This window comes from Saimiri boliviensis, chromosome 4 (assembly GCF_048565385.1).
Source record: "Saimiri boliviensis isolate mSaiBol1 chromosome 4, mSaiBol1.pri, whole genome shotgun sequence".
Classification (NCBI taxonomy): Eukaryota; Metazoa; Chordata; class Mammalia; order Primates; family Cebidae; genus Saimiri; species Saimiri boliviensis.
Window position 1 is genome coordinate 163,234,172 of NC_133452.1, and position 23,199 is coordinate 163,257,370.

The 23,199-nt window shown below is 38.6% G+C and overlaps 1 protein-coding gene across 1 annotated transcript in view; it reads right to left on the reverse strand.

The window, feature by feature from the left end:
• The window catches only part of SCGN (secretagogin, EF-hand calcium binding protein), a 47,762-nt gene extending 30,937 nt beyond the window's left edge, over nucleotides 1–16,825 (reverse strand). The window contains exons 1-4 of the mRNA XM_003927293.3: nucleotides 16,557–16,825; nucleotides 15,553–15,623; nucleotides 7,574–7,666; nucleotides 4,218–4,307 (exon numbers count right to left, since the gene is read on the reverse strand). Coding sequence (XP_003927342.1) covers nucleotides 4,218–4,307; nucleotides 7,574–7,666; nucleotides 15,553–15,623; nucleotides 16,557–16,638 — 336 coding nt within the window. The 5' untranslated portion in view covers nucleotides 16,639–16,825. The remainder of the gene's footprint in view (nucleotides 1–4,217; nucleotides 4,308–7,573; nucleotides 7,667–15,552; nucleotides 15,624–16,556) is intronic.
• Nucleotides 16,826–23,199: the final 6,374 nt, after the last annotated feature.

Here is a 23,199-nt window from a genome sequence, read left to right on the forward strand (position 1 = left end):
GGGAGGCTTTCTTTGGTGACAACAATTTAGGGGCAGAATTCATCAGAAATGGATCAGTTTATTCACTTGGAGCCACTTAAGGAGGGCCACAGTGCTTTCAATAAAAGCCCATTGAATGGACTTTCATCGAAAGGGTCCTTTGGAAAGCTCAAAATGGAAAGATAAGAAGGGATGAACTTTAATTTGGGGCAATAGGACAAACTAAGAAACCTCCTCAGTACTAAATACCTAAAAATGCAGCAATATGAAAATATTGCAGCAATGTAAAATATTGCTATGAAAATAACTTTTAAAATACATAGCTTAGATCACAAAAAAAGTGAAAGGACTTCTAAGAAAACCAACATGAGAGGAAAGCACAAACTTAGAGCGGTAACATAGGACTGAAGCCAAAGCCTGTCCCAAGTATATCTGCTGGTCCCTGGCAACAAAGCCTGCAATTTTATGAGAAAACTGCACATGTGGTCTACAGGCAATAAGTCATGGGACCCACACAGGTGGAAAATCAGATTGAGGTGCCTGCTTTAAACTAAAGCTTCAAAACTAAAGCCTTAATGATAGATGAACTGGAAAAAAATTACACTGCAGTAAAGTCCCCTAAGAAATCTTGCCTGTGTGGTCTTGTCTCTGATGGAGGGGATAGAGTAACTCTGATGATTCCCAGTTAAAAGCTACTCCTCTCATTAGTGTGAGGCCAGCATTCATCCAGCTGAAGATGCAGTTACTGAACTGGAAGACAGAACAGCTGAAAATCTTTGAGGAAAGCAATGAACAGCTTTCTTTAATAAATGCTCTTACTCTCCGCACTTCTGATTATTCCACGAAGAAGCCTCACATCAATTGACAAGCTACCCCGCTGTTGTACAAAATAAAAGGCTAGACTAAGTTTCGTTTTGCTTTTTTTCACTGACAGATTTTTCTTGGATCCTAAATGGGTTGCCTATGTTCTGTGCTACCACCTGCAGGAACCTTAATGATTAACCACAATCAGCGTCCGGAGTTCAGGCTCTGCAGGGATAGTAGGAGGTATTGATGCTAACGCTGTGTCGACACCGATACTGACATTTACTCATGACAATTCAGAAACATCACTCCTTTCAGACGCTGTCATTTATGTCTGAATTTAGTCCAATTTACAAAATCAATGAATTAAATGTGATTTATATTCTAACTTTTATCATGTGAATATGCCAAAACTCTGAGAATTTCAAATAATTTTGACAATTTTTTAATGCTTTTTAAATGCCATTCACCAAGCAATTTCCACCTAAATTATTGTACAGTTTTACTGCAGCTGAGCCATTGGAGAGCCAAAGATTTTTATGTGAATATTCAGCAAGACTATCTTTAAAGAATAAAGACAAAGGAAAGACATTTCCAGACAAACAGAAGCAGAGCTTATTACCAGCAGACCCTTGGTAAAAGATACACTCTAGGAAGAAGAAACAGGAAGAAGGAAATCTAAGATATACAAAAAGGAATGGTGAACAAAGACAATGGTAGCAATGTGACATGTGGTGACACGTGGGCAAATTAAAACAAATCTTGACTGCATAACAATTGTGGGGTTAAAGAAAACAAGATAAAACTAATATTCTGCACAACAATGGCACAGGAGCTGGTAGATGTGGGTTAAGAGTTATCGTGTTAAGATCCTGTGAAAAAGTAAAAGTCATTAACTTAGTAAAAGTAAAGTAAAGACATTAACTTAGAATTCCTTAAAATATATCAGATAAAGCCTGGGCACGGTGGCTCATGCCTGCAATCCCAGCACTTTGGGAAGCTGAGGCGGGCAGATCACTAGGTCAGGAGTTGGAGACCAGCCTAGCCAACAGTGAAACTCCATCTCTACTAAAAATACAAAACTTAGCCAGGCATGGTAGCAGGTGCCTGTGGTCCCAACTACTTGAGAGGCTGAGGCAGAATTGCTTGAACTCGGGAGGCCGAGGTTGTGGTGAGCTGAGATCCTGCCACTGCACTCCATCCGGGGCAATGGAGTGAGACTCTGTCTCAAAAAATATATATACATATATTTTTATATATATAGAAATATATTTTGTTTCTTAACATTGTATTGCATTTCCTTCATGACATATATGACATATATATGTATATATATATGACATGTATAATGGGATATATATCTTATATCCCATATATATCAGATATAATGGGATATAAGATAGTTAATCTTAAAAAATGAATTCAAGAATTCACAATGATAGTTCTAAAAACTGGGTAGAGAAAGGGAAAGCTCTTCTTTACAGATAAAGTGGACAAACTAGAAAGGTCCAAAAGTGGAATTAAAAAAAAAAAAAAGCACCCTCCATAGGGCCATGTGCTTTCCCCAGTTCTCAAGATTATTCAAGACTACACAAGGCCTAACATTTTAATACTTTTTTCTATATTCATGATTTTTTTCTGAAATTATGTTTGCTGTACAAAAATAATGAAATTAAAAAAATTTATACTGTCCAGAAATCCCTATCCTGAGATAATTACTTATTATTTCTATGTGTTTCATGTCTATCATGTTTCTGTAACATATGCTAAAAAACAGAATTGGGGATCACACTGTCCAGACACTTGGGCAGTCTATTTTTTTTATTAAAAATGTTATCTGTTTTTAAACACAATTAGAATCATTTTGAAAATGTCATTTAAAATAAATTTTAAATAATTATGACTATATACAAAACCAGAAAATATAAAAGTACAAAGAATAACATCGCCTTAAATCCTACCACTTACAAACAAAAAGTATTTATTTGTGTACACTTACCTATTATCTTATTTATTCAGGCTTTAAGGTAAATAATTTTTAAACAAAGAACAAATTCCATATACACTTTTGTTTCTTAACATTGTATTACATTTCCTACATGTCATTAAATATTTTTTGAAAACTTGATCTTCAGTGATACATAATAGTCAATACTGGGGTTTTCTCTAATGAATCTGTAGCATCTTGCATATTACAGTACTCATAAGAATTTGTAGAATGAATGAATTATATGAATATATTATAACTTAACTAACTTTTCCATTGTCAAGATATTTATGTTTTCAGTTTGAACTGTAACACTGCAACGTTATATAAATATTATCGTACAGAAAACTTTTGTCTACATCTCTGATTATAATCGTATGTTAGATGCCTGAAAAAGTAGAATTATTAGTCAAAGGACAAAGTTTTTTTTTTATAATTAACAATCAATAATGAAATTTTAAAGGAACCTGAATGAATTTTTATAAAATTGCTTTTCATAAAATATTCCACAATGTATGCCTACCACCAGAATCAGTGACGATCTCTAGGTTTCCTTGAAAGCACTGTAAATTTTTTTAAATTTTCTTAAAATCTTTGCCACTTTGCTTAAAAAATTTATTGTCTTAATTTGCATTTTTTGAGTTACTGGCGAAATTCATGCTTCATTCAGAATTTCTTTTGTGAATTGCCCTATACATGTGCTTGTCCAATTTAACGTGAAGGTAAACAAAATAGTGCAAAAGGATAATAACTTATCTCCTAAATGGGGACATGGTAACTCTTTCTAATGGGGGTCCCCGGATGCAGTGGCTATCTTGAATCTGCTGCTCTGACCTTGGAGAAACCCTGATCTGCCCTTCCCTGTTTGTTTTGCACCAACAGAGCAGTAACACTGAGAGGCTGAGAGACGAGGAAGCCCAGGAGAAAGTGGTAAGAGAGCCCATTGCTTCTGCCTTTAACTTTTACTCTCCTGTGATTATAAACAGAAGGCCCGTTGACTGGACAGGCACTTTAATAAATTATGTTTTTACTGCATCATCATGCCTTCAAACCTAAAATTAGTCGCCACCATTTTCTGGAGTCTAGATTCTAGACAGCATTCTCAGAAGGCTTCAGATGGGCACATGCTCTCCAGTTCCCACAGTCCATCACCTGCCTCCTGCTCCATTCTTCAGTGGACCTGCCTGGCCTGTTATCTAAAGTTTCCTCCAGCCCAAGCTAAAGGAGCCCGTCCACTCAGGTGCACCCCAGATCAGCACGGAAAAAGAACACCCGGGTTTGGGGGCAAAGTCCTGGCTCATCACTAAGGCCTTTTTAGCGTGGTCCTAGCCTCTGTGCTCAGCTCTCCATGAGCACTGGGCAGGAGTGGTGGCAGCCACGGCAGGTGCCTAAGATCGTAGTCTTATCTCAAGCCTCTTTCTCCAAAGAGACACAACCAAGCACTCACCTGCATAAACTCCACGCTGCTGTCCAGAGGGGTTTCCCAGCGAAAGAACAGAAGAAAGTTTTCATCCTCAGATAAGAACATACCAGCAAGCTAAAGGAACAGGAAGAGTAACAGTCAGGGACCCTGGCCAGTGTCCATTTGAAGAGGGCTCCCTGGTAAAAGGCATGCTGGTACATATTCCAGGGCAGAAGGGCTCAGATCTTCCAGGATGAACAGCTCAGTCTGCGGTTCTGTGCTCTTGATTGTCATTCTTTGATTCATTGATTCTTTCAGAAAGTATCACACTCCTGTTAAGTATAAATCACTATGGATATCTGCCTTCCATGAGCTTATAATCTAAAATAGTGATGACTATAACATTACTATCAATAATAAATTTGTTAAGCGCTTGATATGTTCCAGGCACTATTCTAAGAACTTCCAATTCTAAATTAATTTAATTCCAAAATAACAGAACATAAAAAGAGCAAATAAGGCTTATGTGTGCCACGCATTGTTCTAAATGCTTATGTATGCTAATTCATTTAATCCTAATAACAATCTGTAGGGTATGCAACGTACCATTACTATTATTTTCTAGTTAAGGAAATGGCTATACAGAGATAAGGAAATTGCCAAAGTTGCGTAATCGGTATCTGATGAAGTATTTCCCCTTGGCAATCTCAAGCCCACACTTTTAATCACTGTGCTTTGCTGGTGAGATGCTGTAGATATACAGTACTTCAGTGCAGAAGCCGGACTGACTGCTGGCTGGCTTGATGCTTGAGTGTTAGCTATGGTTTATATTCTTTTACATTATCAGTGTCTATAAGATGCTACAATAGTCGACTCAAGAATGATAAATTCAGCCAATCAGCTTTTTGTACTAGCACCAGTTTGACTGATTTACTTCATGCACTCTTTTGAACAAAGGTGTAATCACATCTTGTTCCCCTATGTAGTAATAAGACTATTTTCAGCACATATGCAGGTTTGGCTGTGTCCATTGCCAAACCTAGAGTATTGTAGTGTACGTTGTCTTCTTTCTGAGCTGCCCCCATAAACAATGGTCATTTCATCTACAACTGAGTAGTTTGCTCAGTGTCTCGTACAATGCCACAAAGTGAGTCCACAGCAAATGCTCCTGGAGGGCTTTAGGTGTGATTAGCTCACATTATCATTCACATTTTCTACTGGCTATGACTCAGCTCAAGGACACATCATGTTCACAATAACTGTCAGATTCTGAGTACCTACTACATGGCAGGTACCAGCAAGGTGCTTGTCATTCATCATCTCATTAAATCCTCACCACCAAGTTTTTAGGATGAGTATAAATATCCCCTGTTATGAATGGGAGGCAGTGCGGTGTAATGTATAAGTGATAGGCTTTATAGTGAAATTAAATTTCTTCTCCAGTACTTACTAATTATTTCATCCTGGGTCATTTAGTTAATATATCTGTGTCTCAGTTTTCTCATTTGGAAAATGGAGATAATAATATTGATATTCTGGTACTGATGGGAAGACTAAGGAGAAAAATGAGCCAGTATTTATAAACTGTTTAGGAAAATACTGGGTACATATCAAATAGTCAATAATTGATAACTGCCGTCTTGGTGAAGATGATAACATTGAGGCTCAGAGAAATCAAGTAATTTGCCCAGGGTTTCATATTCCACCATATTGACTTCATGCTTTTCGCATCGACCCACACAGGGTCAAGTGGAACTAGGAAATGCTCTTTCAGACTAAGGGTGGCCTTTTATCCATATTATTTTTTACTAGAAAATTCAACATGAGTCAAAGTGGCTGATTTTTATGTCACAACTACCATAACTAGAGTAAGTGAAATGGCCAATGGTACAGCGAGATAATGTAGGGAAACAGCAGGCCTTGCTGCTCCTTAGACTCACGGACTCTTACGACTTGAAGGAGCCTTGGGAACAATGCAGTCTTGCACCTTCAGCTTCTGTGCAAACAACCTCAGTGACACTCATGAGCAGGATTACATGATCGAATGGTTGGCCGATTACTCGGGAATGTCTATCTGTTATCAGTAAGATAATGGCATAGTTTTCAGTTATTTGCTATGTTTTTGCTCTTTCATTAAATGGGTTAAGAAACACTGAGCACTAGTATGTGCTATGCTCTGTTCCAGGGTCTGGAGAATTACAACAGTGAACATGTGGCTTAGTGCATCTAATTTTCTGTTTGCTCACTCACTATTTTGTTGATGCATACATTGATAGTTTTACATCCATTATAATGAGAATTTTTGGTTACATATACAATTTTTGCCTTTGATTAAAAGTTTGGAAACAGCTGCATTCATAAACCTAGAGTTTATTAGTTTTCCGAAAAGGCAGTCTCCTGCTGAACATGTCCACCTTTTATAAAGGAACATTCTCTTGCCCTATTAACATAACTTCCTGAAGAAATTGCCCTATTACTTTCTTCAATAATACTGACTGCTCAAATATGGCAGTGTCACAGCATCAAGATACTGGCTCTCTGAGTGTCACGTAATATGTCTCACAGGCAATTCTGATGAAAAAATATCTTTGTTTCAGATTGGCTCACTTTCACATACAGATTTATAGCTACCAGATTTATATATGAACCTGCACAGATTCATGAGCAGGGTTCCACTTAAACCACTGCCCCCTTACTTGGTTATGTTATTTTAGGAAAGTAACTCACCAGCAAAATAGGGATAATATTCCATGTCTATCATCATCTTAGCTACTATGGGAATACAATAACAAAATATATGTGGAAATCCTTTCTAAACTGTAAACGTTTTTGTAACTGGAAGGAGAAATGATCAGGTAGTTGTACACCATCCACAGCCCTGCACGCGCAGCACAATTACTTGTTTTAGTACATGCTCCATAAAAGTGGGTTAAGTTGAAGTAAAGACAGCTGCTTTCTGTTGTGTTTAGATCCTAGGAATAGATTTTTCCAACCTCTATTGAGAGCTGATGCTGAAGTTTAACCTTATTTATCTTCAGTAACTTTTTCCTTCTATCAATGTTCAATTTGAACAGGATGCTGTATAAAGAGACAAATGGTGGATCAATTGAAAGGCCTCTATCATTTCAATTCCCCAATTATAAAATAGGTACAAATATTGATTGACCTAAATAAAATGATGAAAGAATTGCACACTCTTTGTTACTAAGTAGATGAAAAAGGAGAGATGATTACTTTTAAAACGTTATCTAGGCCAACTGTCTTGCAGAAAGTTCTAATTTCCCAATCGACTGTAAAGTTTCCATTGTCTTTCAAAGAATATCACAGCCCAAGATGACAAAGTAAAAAAAAAAAACAGTGAAGAAATGTAGAGTCATGAAAGATACAGTCATGAAAGGTACCTCTTTCATCTGAATACGACCCTCTTTAGAGGCATCTTGGGTGGTCATAAATTGCTGTTTCATCTCATACACAGTTGCTTCCATGACTGTGTCCTGTGATGGACAAAAGAAAGCCATATTAAAGCCACTGAGATCTCAAACATACAGTTAGGATGGCAAATATTCAAAACACACAGCCTGATCATTATGTTATTCAAATCCGGAAAGCAGGTTTCGTGACCATTTACAGTCATTTTACTCTTTTATAGAAGAGAGAATAATGCTGGAGATTTCTTGAGCAGCCAAGCACTAATCAGCATCTTGACTAGGTACAGTTCACAGTGAATGAGTTACTAAAATACTGAAGAAAAGAAGCTTAGAGACTAGCGTGCTGAAAGAACAAATTTGAACAGTGTTATGTTTGTGACAAAAGACTGTATTGTAATTACAGATTTTCTTCCCGAGAACTCAGAGGTTTTACATCTTGTAACTGAAAAGTCCAGCTCGTCTGGGCCCTCGGGTGCCTGTAACTCATTTTTAATCTTCTTTTGTATTCTCCAAGGAAAAAATAATGAGAAGGGAGAAATAATTAAAAAGAAGACCAAAGTAATATGGTAAGTGCTGAGTTAACCATAGATGTTAACTCCCTTCTATGTATAACCTTTTCCACACATGAAATTGTCTTCTTTGGTGGATTTTAGGGTTACTACAGTAAAAGTTATCTATGTAACCAACAATAAAGAATGAATTCTGATGCAAGGGTTGAGAAGCATAGATAATCCCAAACAGTGCCCAATTCTAAGATTCTAGACTTGCTGAAATTTATACTAAATTCATTCTCCCTAATACAATCATGCTATCTCTGGTCCCAAGCTCTCCAGCTGTGAGTTAGGAGGGCTGAGAAGAAGTGATCCTGTTGACTCACTACCCTCCCTGTTGGTGTTGGGGGTGGAGGTGACAGCCTCTAGGACATGTTCTGGATGCATCATCCATGCACACATGTACAGGACAGTTCTGTGGGTGGCCTTAGGCTGACTCAGCTCTTCTGCCTTTCTCACTTGTATTTCTCAAGAATAACCCCAGCATATGCTGGGAAAGCAACATCCTAAGTTAAGGAAGAACTTGCCAGAACAACCCAGGCTCAAGATGTCCCAAAACACTTTAGCCAAGCACAACATGTTGCCTTCAGGTAGAAAACCCAGAAAAGACTGCTTTCTATCAAGCACTTACCACATGCCAAACACAATTCAGGCCCCTGGTGATATTATAGTCAGCAAAAGAGACCTGGTCTTTGCCCTGCATCACAGGCTGATGGAAGACATCTTTGTCCAGCCTCCATTTCCACTGGCACCTCTGCCTAATGTGTTACAAAAATGTCAGGAGGTGATGGAAAGAGAAGGGTAGTGGAAAATTAACATCTGCCGTGTCCAATTCACAAGAATAGGAAAGAAGACCAGGTGAATAAACATTTCTGGAGTGCCAGCCAGAGGATGGGCACTAAGCCACACTCTTTAACATATTCTATCTCCCTGTTATCTCCCTGGATTGTCACAATGGCCCTGGGAGACACAAAAAAATTTACTGCAACCTTCAGCCCCTGGCTTCTTTGCTGGCCTGCTAGCTTCTTCCTCTTTGGGGAACTTGTGTGTGTGTGTGTGTGTGTGTGTCTGTATATGTTCCAGCTTCTTACATGGAAATTCTTTTTTATTATTTTCCTATCACTGGCTGAGAAAATGTTTCTGTTTTTTGTAGTCTCAACTTGGAGGGGCTGTCAATCCTCACCATTTCCCATTAGACTGTCATCTCTTCAGCTGACCTTTTATATATGGTAAAGAACTTGCCAGAACAACCTAGGCTCTGTTTTAGTCCTTCCTAGAACAAAATGTCCTAAAACACTTTAGCCTGGAACAGCATGTTGCTCCCATGCATAAAACCCAGCCAAGATGCATATGGCAAATGTCTTCCAGGGAGCAGAAAATCTAGTAGAAGAGTAGTACAAACTTTTCACCTTTCGGATCTTAACATATGAAAAGACTGATACTCAAATTTATGATAACTGTATCCATTGATGCTCTATAAATCAAAATATATGATTCCTTCAGCTTAGTCTTTATGATTTAGAAAAAAAAGAGTAAAGGAGAAAAAAAATCAGAGGATGTTTGGCACTCTTTCCTAAGAATCTGAGACACTGCCCCTTCATTTTACTTATGAGAAAACAGGCCAGAAGGGTGATGCAGCAGAATACTGACAGAACATTCTGGAAACCAGCACATTTGATATGTGGTCTAGTGCACTTTCCACCACACTGTGTTGTTGCTTGGGGTGAGGCAGAGAGCACCTAGTGGAGTCACTGCATTCCAACATCAAGTCGTTAATAAATGAGAAATGGTTCAAACAAAATGAAGGATTCCTTGGTGACTTGCTTTGGGATTTTTCAGGATAGGTTCCGGCAACTAGTTAGAGAACCAGATGCTTTAAATATTGTAAGACCCAGAAGGTTTGAAAACCTATTCTTAGAAAGCCAGGGAACATCTTGGTCAGCAAGAACAATTCTAACGCTAGCGGAGTTCCTGACCATTATTGCTAGATCTTGGCCCTGACATCCGCATCCGTCTCACTAACTCATTGCAGGAGGTGGGTGCATAGCAAATGTTTGATGTCAGGTTGTAATACTGAGGTAGAAAAGATGCTGTGAGCTGAGATTATTTAAGATATCAGATCCTCTAATATTGGATTCTCTAAACTTCCAGGACTGGTGTGGATATTGGAAATAAAGGGTACTGCCAAGTTTCATGTCAGTCAGCAGTTTGCCTCTTCCCTGTTCAATCATACACAAACTTTTGTCAGCAAGTAAAAGATAGAATTGTACTTCCTTTTTAAAATTTTTTTCACTTGTTGCCTTTTGCTGCAGGGGATGATAAATAGATGAAATAGGGGATGATAAATAGATGCAACAGAAAGAGGTTAATGAATTAATGGCTTGTAGAGTTCCCAAATGGATAATAAATAATGAGGAATAAACTTTATTTGAAATAAATTGCAGTGAATGTGAGTCTCTTGGCAAAAAAAAAGTTATATAAGAACTAAAAAATTAGCATCTATATGTATAGCTATTTTTTTAAATTGTAAGCCCAAACCACTAGCACTTATGATTAGATGATGTAGCAATCAAATACATCTGTGTATCCTAGCCATCTCAAGGTCATCTGCTGTATCTATGGCTTCAGTCCTGTATTTAGAAACCCCAAATGATTAAAATAAGAGGGCTTGGACAGTTTGACTCTGTAAACATCAACCAAACATATTCATTTGGTGATCATAAATGGGGAGCAGGGAAGGGCCTGGTCAAAATAAATAATAAAGAATCCCTTCCTAAATGAACACACACCACACTAAAAATATGAAAAAATAACAATAGTCATTTGCAACCAACGCTTCAAGTGAAGAAATGAGAGATAATGCCTGTATCATTTGTCTAAGAGCAAGTGTAACAGGTCCCTGAGGTGACTGTCTGTTGTCTTCTGTCTTCCTTTGAGTAGTCTCCTTTACGCCTGAAGGACCAAAGGGTGGTGGTGAGTATGACGTAAGGCATCCTCCAAAGGCTACCTTGGCTTGGGAAGCTTGCTTTCATAAACTAAAAATCATATATATATACACATATGATTTATATATATATATACACATATGATTTATATATATGTACATATATATACATATTATGTGTGTGTGTGTGTATATATATATATATATGATATATATATATATATATAAAATCTTAAAAGCATTTCAGTGTTTAAGAGAGTAAGCTTCAATGATCCTGTGTGGAGTAACCCCTTGGTAGATCTGAGGCAAAGCACGGCCCAGAATAAACACTGGGAAAACTAAGGACCCAAGAAGATACTGCATTACCGTAAGAACATATACATTGGGCACTTTTGCAACTAATAGTGCCTGTCACTTGTGTAATCTTATTGTTCTTCACTATGAAATAGACGGGCCAAAACATTTTAATAATTACTATTATTTTATGGATGGGAAAGCTAAGACCCAGGAGGTTTAAATGGCATGTTGCTATTACACAGCTACAGGTGCAGAGCCGGGAAATAAGCATGGGATTTCCACCTCCACACATAGCTGTCCTTGCCCCCCATCATGAGCCTTCTTTGGCGTGGGCCTTCAGAGACAAGAGGTACATTTTTTAATTCTCTGTGGAAGGTGAACAGGTTCTTTGAGACTCCAAGATCTTCTGTCAACCAGGTTTCCTCATGTGACACCCCACTCATGGTGGTGGGATTAACCTATGTAGTCTCAGCACCATGGATTTTGTGTGTGTTTACATTTGAGCGTTCATGTACCACAGTGGAAAATCACAATGGAAATCACTCAACAGGGTCGAACTTCACTTTGCATTTCAGCCTGATCTTTTAGATTAAGAACTCTGCAAGTACCACATTCATTTCTTTATCTCTGGAACATAGGATCTGTTGGAAGAATAAATGATTCTTTATCATGGGCTGGGCATTTCCAAAGGAAGTTAATTAACATAGGTCATGTTGGTGAGAAATTAGATATTAAAATAAATAAATGTGTGAAGCCAAAGAAGCAGCGGCCAGATTCCACATTACCTTTAGTTTGAGAGCACAGAATCTTGGCTTCTGTCCTCTCAGAGCCCCAACCCCAAAGCCCATGACTATCCCTTAGACCCAAAGCAAAAGAAACTGGGGCTTCCTCTGTTGTAATTGACCATCAGCCCTTATCTAAAACTCTAGGCTCCAGCAGGATACCTCTAATCCCTGAAGTATTGAAAGAGGCCCATGATGTGGTACGGTTTGTACTTGAAGGGTATGTGCACATAGAATCTGATGCTCAGCCATGGACTGGCATTTGAAAAGAAATGGTTTGCAGGGAGAAACAGAAACAGCAGCAATTACAGCTGATGGTTCCATTAAGTCAATCCCTTTGGAGGCTCTGAGGACCAGGTAATTACCACTAGGCTGGTTGCTCTCCTGGATAGACTGGCAGGCAGCCTGCTGTTAGAAACCTCAAAATACCTTCTTCTGAGATCTCTGTGACCCACTAATCAGCAGAGGGAAGTAGAGCTAGTCATACCTCTGAAGGATGGCTTACCACTGCTGAACACCAGGGCGAGGGGCTGCCTGATTGTGGAGGCCTCCCTGCTGCTGGATTCTGTGCTCACTGGGCATTAGCAATCAAAAGCAGGTGTCACAATCAAATGGTGACTATTCCTCAGCTGAAGGGGCTTCCTCTTTGGAAGTTCTGCCCTACTGTTAAGAACTTGCTAAGGCCTACTTATTACTCATCAGGGAGAAAGCCCCAAATTAGGAAGAGTTTCCTTAATCATGGTTGTCCAGGTAGCACGGAGGCCCCAGTGAAGGTCTCTGCAAACACACTCCCCCAAAGTAATGCCTCAGCATTTTGAAAGGCAACCAATGGCAGATGATATCATTTCTGGTTAAGAGTTCAAACTTATCACTCTGGATATCATTTCTGGTTAAGAGTTTAAACTTATCACTCTGGCTCGAAAAGCTTTCTCCCCAGCCAAGTGCTCATGAGATGTACCTGGGACTGTTGCCACAGCTCAGTGGGGCTGGCCTAACTGTATTAGAATCCCCTCTCCAACAGTCACTGTTCCTGGAGGAAAAGAGGGTAAAAAGACATGCAATCTGACTTTGAGGGCTTTTCAAATAAAAGATCCTTGACAGACCTCAAATGTACTTAAATACCTACACGATGAGAACTAGGGGTCTGCATTTTAACAAATAAATATAGTTCCGAGGCACACCGAAATCTGATTTGTACTACGTTAAGGATTCTGAGACCTATTGACCCCTTTTCCAGCCTCAGATGCATTTGCACTGAATGCAGTTGTACAGAACGCCAGTGAGTCATTTGTTGTCCCCTTTCCCCAAGGATTATGCCTGCCCCTGTCTAAGGGGGTTAGTCCCTGGACCAGATCTGAGATAGGGACAGTAATAAAAACAGCCAGGCTGCAAGAGATGTCATCTCTCTTTGCTCTCACAGTGGCAACAACACCTCTAAGGTTAGCCAAGACCTCAGATGAAGATACCTCACAGCAACCTCAGCTTAGAGCAGACTCCAACTTGATGAATTAAAATTAGATACTTCAATTTCAACATTGAAAACAATTTTTCTCCTCCCTTTCATAAATCACTAGAGCAAGGAGCTCTCTGAAAAGGTAAGAAGTGCCAGGTCCCTGGGGATAGATTTTTAGGAGTTGGCCATCCCATTTATTCCAAGATTTTGAACGGTTTTACTGTCTTCTTTTTGCTTTCCTCAAATACCCCTGTCCATGGTAGGTAGGATGGATTCCTGGGACATGATGAGCCTTAGTATTTACAGACATAAGCGGAAGCCCTGTGAACAAGGCTGGTGGGATTCACCACAGGCTGCTGGCATGTGAAACTGGCTGGCAAGATTGAAGAAGAAGCCTCACTTGGGGGATGCTTCCTCAGTTCTACCTGAAGCTTGTATAAGTACTAGAACAAAGGACAAAAAAAGTATGTGCAAGTGATCTGGCCAGAGGAAAGAAGGAGTTCATGTCTCCATCCTTCTCATCTGCTGATCCTTTCACTTCACAGGCTGCACAGGGTAAGGGGTGGGGTGCAGGCAGGCAAAGAGCAATAAAAGGTACAGAAAAGGGGAGATAAGAGACAAAGAAATGGGTAAAGGAGAAAATGATAAGAAAAGTAATGAAGGGCAGGAAGAGAGATTGGAAAGAAAGAAAAGATAAATAAAAGACATGAGGAGAGGAGAGACCAAGAGAGCTTTGCGAATCAGAGAGACTGGAAAAAGTAGGAGGAAAGAAAGAGACAGAGATGGAGAAACAAATGAGAAATAGAGATAAGAAAGAGACAAGAGAGATGAGAGACAGAGAGGCCAGAGAGGAAGGCAACAGACAATGGGAGAAGAGAGCCATGAAACACAGAGATGAGAAAGAGAAGTGGGCAGAAAAATGACAGACACAGACATAAAAAAGAGAGAGAGACAGAATATGAGAGGCAGACAGAAATACAGAGACCAAGAGATGTATGTGGCTGAAGGAGGCAGACGCCAGCCCCTTTGTTTCTGAACTGGCTTCCCCTGCCCACCCATACCCTTCCTGTGTTCTCAACAATGGTGATGAGCTCCTCATTCCCTCACTGAGCCCTCCGTGAGAATGCGATGCACTTCTATTCTTCTAGATAAACAGCTGATGGATAAGGGCAAACTAGCTCCATAATTTAAATTCAATTGTCCTTAGAGCTCCTCCTTCTACTATGAACGCCCTACTGGAGCTTTCACCAGATGTAGCCCATCCCCAGGCTGGCCTCCACTCAGGTGTCTCTGTGTAAAATTTTTCTCTGCTTTGGTACAGAGACTCTCAAAAACTCATTTACATCTCCCAAGGCCAGATTTACCATCAGATGGACACGACATAGGTTGGCTTCCATTTATGTCTGGGCTATGGGTATGCTGGTTGTTTTCTGTTTTGTCATTCTCTGAAAAATCTGTAACCTCTTGTAATAAAATGAATAATGGGAAAATTATTTTAAATGATGTATTTGCAGTTTTCTATCAGAGGAGTATCACACATATTAAACACCCAGAACCTTAATGTGCTTAACATCTTTTCCAGCTTTTTGAACAAAGCAGTCTACCTTATCCCCAGGTATAAATCAATTAGCAGAGATATAACCAAAGAGACATTCAAAACCAAGTTAACTGAGTCTACAGTTACGATCTCTGAGTGGATGACAGATGTTACACTGAAAGCCAGTGACCAGCATGTCTAATGCTGCAGTTGCACCTTTTATAAAACCTACCTAAATCTTTACATGTTGCTAGGAGAGGGAGAGAAATTACACACATGCAAGGAAGAAAAGAGGCCAGATGGAATTAGTAGGTACAAATCAACTAGGACTTGGATGCATGTATCTTACTAAGAGGCATACATTAAGGCTTAGTGTGTAAGTACTTACATCAGTACCCAGTTTCATCAACGTGTGGAGAAAGAAAGCATCAAGTTCCTTCTCTTCTATGTAACCTTTTTCTAAATGCAAGAAAATAAACATAAATAATAGTAACATATAAAATAACATGACAGTATTTATCTAAGTATCTTTTTAATCTCACAATTTATAAAGCCTCCATCAACACTATTCTTTGTTATTCCAATAACAAAGTGCCCACACCTGCCTCTAGAAGACATGGATTTGAACAGTAAACACTGTTCCAGAGTAAGTGCCTTACGGTAGGGTTTATGTTAGTATTTGGAAAAGGAAGGCTGTTAAGCACATGAATTTTAACCAACGAATAAACATGAACTTTACAATAAAATTTAACCCAAGGATTTCTGAAGCTTGGAGAAACTAAACAGGTGTAAGTAATGAACCTCAGTTTGCAGGGTTAGAACACAGCTTTTAGATATTTTGGTTTTTTAATCAATAAAAACAAACATTAAGTAGTTCCATTTTACTTTCAAGTAGCTTTTTGGTGGAGGAGTCGTTTTGAAAGTTGATAAAATTTATCCTCATTTTTAAAGAGTAAGGGGTGTACAACAAAGTTACTGAGTAGAAGTAAGCACATTTAGGGAAGGAAGACTTCAGATACCCGAGTCTCAGCCCACAAGCCTTGAACATATAGAATATTTGTCATTATATATACAATATATGTACAATATTATGTATTATACATTATGTATACAATATATATGTGTATCTGCCATACATATGACATGCGCACACACAGAGAGAGATTGGAAAGGGGCACTAGTCCCTTCTCCCACCCTGAATTTTAACAAGGTATGTAGATGTGTATCACTGGTATGCCAAACGTCTGTTGAGGATACTGTATTAGGTACACTGCATTAACAACCCAGCTAGGTAACTTTTCCTACAGGAAAGGGGAAACTCTAGGTCCTTTCAGCGGGCTGAGCTTGGAGCCACGTCTACACCTGAGTGTGCAAGTGACTTGTTCTACTCACCATCCACGTCAAAGCGCTGCCAGACCTCCCAGAAGCCAGCCGCGTCCAAGCGCCCCAGAGTCGGGCCGCGGGCGCTATCCATGGTGCTGACGACGACGACCGGGCACCTGCGCTGGAGGCCCTGAGCAACTTTGGCACGGACTCTTCGGCAGTATTTCTCGACTCCCTCTCCTGCTGCTTTCCCTGTCTGATTAGCTTTGAGTACCTGCCGCTGGAAAGGATGCGAGGGCTGCTGGCCGTGGCGTTGCTGAGCCGTCCCTCAGCCCTCAACAAAACCAGTTACTCGATGCCCGCCCCGCTCCTGGCGCGCGGGTCCCCGCCCCGCCCAGCGCGTAGTCCTGGCAGATCCTGTCTGTCTCTGCGCTGTGGGGGATTCAGGAAGAAAGAAACTGTCTCCAGGCGTCCACGGCTCACTGCTTTTGCCCTTTAACTTGTTTGTCAGACTCACAGAAGACATCCCTGTTACGCTTGACTCACCTTCCAAAGTTGTGTCTCAGGGGGTTTTCTAGGGAGATCTGCCTCATTTAAAGGGTTGCAAGAAGTGTGAGTGTCAGGGCCCTTTGGACTTGAAGACTTAGAAATGTAATGTGTGGGGAGGGGAGGGAAAGGGAGGGGAGAAGGATTGTGGTGGTGGTAAGTGGTTGCCTTTAAATAAGGAGTAAGTCAACAGCAATTATTGAATCCTGATTGTATAGGACATACACCTTGATATACCATAATGCGCTATAAGGAATTGGAGCTAAACAGAGATACTGCAGGTCACTGTGATTTAAAGTAACCTCATTAGAATACTAAGGGAAATATAAACTAAGCCATACTCTGCCAGGAAAAGAGAGTCTAAGGGAGACGTGCCTGGCTGCAGGGTACTTAGGTAGACGGTTTAAATGATTGTGTCTGGCTCCTAAGAGCCACATTAAGACCAAAGGATAAAAATCAACTGCAGGAACACAGAGCTTTCTAACATTCAGGACTGTTCAAAATTTGGCCATGCTTTCTGAAAAAATGTTCAAACTACACTGATACCTTTTGACTATACGCCTAGAACCTTTTGTTGAATAATCTCTAGAAAGTGGTTGGATATTAGATAAGAAATTTGAACCAGATGTAGATCTTGTTTATGGCACCCTGACTCTGGTATTAGCATTCAGATTGATTTACAAAAAGCACACATGCCTAAGTCATCTAAACCAGAGTAGTGAAAAGAACATGGCACTCATGGTCAGATAGTCCTAGGTCAGGATCCCAGTTCCAGCTTTGTGACCTGCACCATTAGCTGTCATCTCCCCAAGCCTCAATTTTCTTATCTATAAAATGAGGATTTTAACAACTGTTTTGGAAGATCAGAACCATACATAGTAATGCACAATGAATTATAGCTGCTATGGTGTTGTAGCTGATGAAGGGTGACTGTACTACAGAAAACAAAGTCTAAGAGATGGTCATAGCCAAGAGAAACCTAATGAGACATGATAAAGAAATTTGATGTTCTACCCTGGATGGGATGATGGAACAGAAGAAGGCCATTAGATAAAACATTAAGAAAATTTGAATAAATAAGGACTTTAGTTAATAACAATGAAAAAATGTTTTAGAAGAAAACAGGTCTGTACCGAGACCAGCTCGGCCACAGAGTCCCCCACCCAGGTGGTGCTGAAGGTATTGAGAAGCAGACACCCAGAGAGAACAGCAAAGTGGGACCATCCAGGGACCAACAGCCTTCTGAGCTGAGCCCCGGGGCTGACAGCATTCTGCCAGGCTGAGGGCCTTGAGCTGATTCTGACCCAGGTATTCATTCTCTCTGAACAGGCGATTATTATTAACAAACAGGTGTTCTGTGTTTTCTCATAGAACCAAGATAAACTAGGTAGGCAGCTGGTGCCTGCTTACCACTGATCAAGGACAGACCAGAAAGTATTCTCCACGAGGGAGCCACGGGGGCAGGTCACATATCCCGTGCTTAAAGAATTGTTTTAACCGATGTATGGTATACGTACACTGTTTTGCTACTTTAGAATGCCCCAAGCTGTTTTCCACTTGCGTAGGAGAGGCTAGGTTTTCCTTGCCATCATTCTCAGCAAAAAAAATATATTTTATCATACACTCAGCATTTCTCAATAGCTCTGGGTTCAGGGCCCAGCTTTGCCTGTTACTAGCTGTGTGTGATACTGGGCAAGTTACTCAAAAGAAGCCTCACTTTCTTTGACTGTAAAATGGGAATGATAGTAGTATTTACCTTGTGTTACCATAAAGGTCAAACAAAAAAATCATATAAACCTATCGTATATACAGTAACGCTCAGCGTAAGTCAGCTACCAAAATGATGAATCTTCCCTACAAACATATTTGGAAGATGGTGAGGTAAACTTCAGGATTTCTGAGGAGTGTGGCTTAGGCTAACGAGGAAAAGCAATATCACCGATGAGGCAAGTGCTGGGCACAAAAACTGGAGAAAAGCATATCTAGCAAAGGAGGGTGAAAGGGTTCAGTATCCGTAATTATCATCTGTGACTTTGGGAAATTATTGGATACAATGTCAAGCACCACTTAGGAAAAGTAATTGGTATGAACTTACCAGGGCTGATCTTGTTTTCTGATAAACAGTGGAAAAAGATAAAACAAGGCAGATCTCAGAAGTAATAATCAAGATCTAATGTGGAGGGATGGTTAAATAAATGATAGTAAATCTCTAGGATGGGCTTTGCGGCATATACAGGAATCCCGATTTTGAAGATTGGTGATCCAGAAAAATTCTCAAAACATAAGGTTAAGATTAAAAAGCAAGTTACAAAAGTATACATATATCATGACTCAGTTCTGTAAAACAAAATACATGTTTCCACACAGAAAACATGGAAGATTTACACTAATGACATTAATGATATGTTTCTCTGGAGTGGGGAAGAGGGAGGCTCACAGATGATTTTAATTTTGCTATTTGTAATTCTTTCATCTTAACACTTTGTGCAGTAAGCACATAATGCAAGCTATTATACTTTTTTAAGCTGTGAAAGTTAAATCTAGGGGAAGAAGAAGAAAAGTACAGCCACAAAGATTACTGTTCTCAGGACTGGAGAACAAACAGAGGTTGGAGCACTTTCCAAGAGCCTGTCAACTGGAGCTCTCTGGGGAGCTGCAATCGCCATTCAAAGATTTATTTCCTGTTTTCTTCGCATCCGAATATTTATCATAGCACTAGGTAGATACTGCTTAGGTATCCTGCGCTCCCGCATGTAAAGTTTTCTCTTTGAGAAAATCATCCAAGCCCTTAAGGAGAGCCAGTAGGAAGGTATTTAAAGATCTTGTATCAGGAAGGAGACACCTCTAAGATCGTCTCATTGGAAAAGTTCTCCTACCTAAAAATGGAGATAGGTATAGAGACAGGGATGAAAAACCCAGAGGTGTTTATCAGAGCCCTTCCTGTCCAAAAAGAAAACTCTGAGTAAATATTCAGCAGCTGGAATCAACTTGAAATACTTTATGCATCTTATGGATTAATTAGCACCTTCCACAGAGATTCTGATTTAAATGTCTGGAGTAAGACCTCTACATTGATTTTTTTTTTTTTTTAAAGTGTTCCCTTAGGGATTACATTAGAACCACTGATTAAGCTTTTGTCTATAAGTTTTCCGCTGCTCATATTTTGGTCACTTTATTATTTGGGTATGGCGTCTCTGAAGGATAATGGAGAAAAGGGAAAAACTTCTAAAGAATTAACATTATTTTTTTATTAATACACTGTCTCTTTCAAAAAAAGGTTAGAATTTATATTTATATGTCATTCTGGTAAGTTTTGACAATTGATAGCTGAAACTAGAGATTAAAATGAGTTGTTTTTCTTTTTTCCCTCCTGATTTCATTTTCTCCTGCAATCATTTCCTGCTTTTCTCATTAGCATAGCTAATTGATGGTTAGTTGTACAAGCAGCAGCAGTGGTCTATAATTTGAAGCATTGCTAATTAACCCTGATGCATGCATTCAGTTCTATGAAAATATCTCTATCTTTTTATAAATTCAGAATGATATTTCTAACTGGAAAAATAAACAATGCTCATCTTCCAATAGTTATTGAATATTCAAGCATCATAGACACCCCATAGACTGTACAGTAGACCTGAGAATTCAAAAAGACAGCCTTGGTTTAATGCCACACCTGTGCCAAAGGGCTGTGCAAGCAGAACAAAAGAAGCTGGAGAACGCTTTTCATGAGAAAACAGGAAAACACTAGAAATAGAGTTAACGCGTCTAAAATATATACATCTTATTGTTTCTTTTGCAATCACATGAATAGGACAGATAATTTAAACAATAAAGAAAAACTTCTCCACAATTTTAACAGCTAGCAATAATGAGCAATAATATGAGTTTATGTTCTTTCAGCAATTTTTTATATGCACAAAAAATAGATTATACTGCTCTGTAACTTGCTCATGTCACTTAATATTATGAAGCATGTCATTAAATATTCTTCTGTGGTATTATTTTAATGCTGGTATTATCATAATCTATTTAACTAATATCCTCTTTTTAGACTTTTTAATTGTCCCTAGGTTTTTACTATCATGAATCTCTGCTGTTACAGCTAAATGTTTGCACACTCTAGTAATTATTTCTTTGGGATGAAGTTCTAAATGCACAAGTGCTGGGCTAAAAAATGTATCACATTTTAAGTCTTTAGTCACATATGGTTAAAAATGGCCTCTCTCTGAATTTTACTGATTAATACTGCTATTAGCAGTGGAAGAGATACCTTTTTACACCATTTTTAACAACAAAAATAAAAAATCTTTGAATAGCTTACAGTAGCTAACAGCGATTTTATGGTGGTTGTTTGGGATAGTTTTGGAGTTTTTAAGAGTTGGGCTATGTGTTAAAGTTGAAGCCTACCACTCTCAAATGGCTCTTCAAAATCTCTTGTCCTCTCTCCCTTTCCTACCCCACAGAACATAGCATCTGCACAGTGTCTTGCAAGCAGTAGCTATTTAGTATTCTGTATCACCCCAATGACAGCATCTTTTCTTAACGAGCTGACATCACTAAATTATGGATGAAGACTTTTATAACCTATGCTAAAGCACAAAAGCAGTTCTTTAAAAGCCCTAGGTCTATCAACATAAGTTCAAACTGTAAATATTTTTCCAGCCACTTATACAGCCATCTTCTTACAAACTTAATAATACAAATACATAGTGTGGCTTTTTAAGTTTATTTTCTTCCTTATCTTTTCCCCTTCTGGGTCTACACTCCTAAATTACATAGATGTTTTACCTCAGCACCAAGTCTGATACATAGCACTTACTAAACTAATGGTAGACATAGCTAAATCTAGGTGTCTGCACAGAATAAGGAGATTCTATTTATTTCCCAAATAGCTTGTAAATTTTGTTCACAAAATGTTGATACATTAATAACCATTTCATTTTAACTTAGTTATATACGTCCTTGTTAATTTGTAGCTTTTTAAAATATAATCATTTCAAAGCTATAGATTTCCCTCCAAGTAAGGCTTAAGAGGCATCCTATGAGTTTTAATTATGGTTTATATCTGAATCCCACTGTGATTTCCCTTGGTCCATAAGTTAAAATGTTTCCTAAATTCTAAATACACATTGTTTATGTATTTTTTTTTTTTTTGTAATTCACTTTTAAATCTAATTGCATTGTAGGTGGAAAATGTGCTCTATAGTAGCCATCTTTTGAAATTTGTTGAGGATTGCTTTATGGCCCTTTATAAAGTAAATATTCATAATTTTTTAATATGTGCTTGAAAAATACATGAATTTATCTATTTGGGGATGTAGTGTTCTATGTATGGACGTCCATCACATCAATATGTTAGTTACATTATTTAAACTTCTATGTCCTTACTGATTTTTAGCCTGCTCGATTTAAAAATTATGAAGAGATATGTTTAAGTCTCCCATTCTGATGGTGGATCTGTCTGATTCTTCTTGTCATTATTTTCATTTTTTTTTTGTTTTATGTATTTTGAGACTATGTGACTAGGTGAATATTGACTAAAATTATCTGCTCTTGATGAACAGATTCCTTTTATTATTGTGTAGTGACTTTTATCTCTCGTAATTTTTTTTTTGCTCTATTGAAGTTTATTTTATCTAATATTATTATAGGTGCATCTGCTTTCTTTCACAGTGTTTACTTCAGCTAGCATTTTCATCCATTACATTCATCATCTTGCATGTTTTAGTCTGTGGCCATAGAATATTTAGCTATTTTTACTTATCGTAATTACTGATATATTTGGATCTTTCATGTTATTTTTCTTGCCTTTGTATGTTTATTTTTTCTTTCATCTCTGCTTTTTGTCTGATAAAGTTTTTACTCTCAGTTTTTCTTATTAGCTTGGAAATTATACATTCATCTTCTGTTTCAGTTTTTTTGATCCTCAAGCTATCAATATGCATACATGATTTTTAAAGTAAAAATTAATACATGTACAGCCCTTGCACGTAACATTAAAACCACAGAATATTTTAGAACTGTCCATCCCATTCCAAGTTACATACTATTGTTACCATGTATTTTAAGGCTATTATATATTTGTTTATTTATTTATTTATTTATTATGAGACTGAGTCTCACTCTGTTGCCCAGGCCGGAGTACAATGGTGCAATCTCGGCTCAC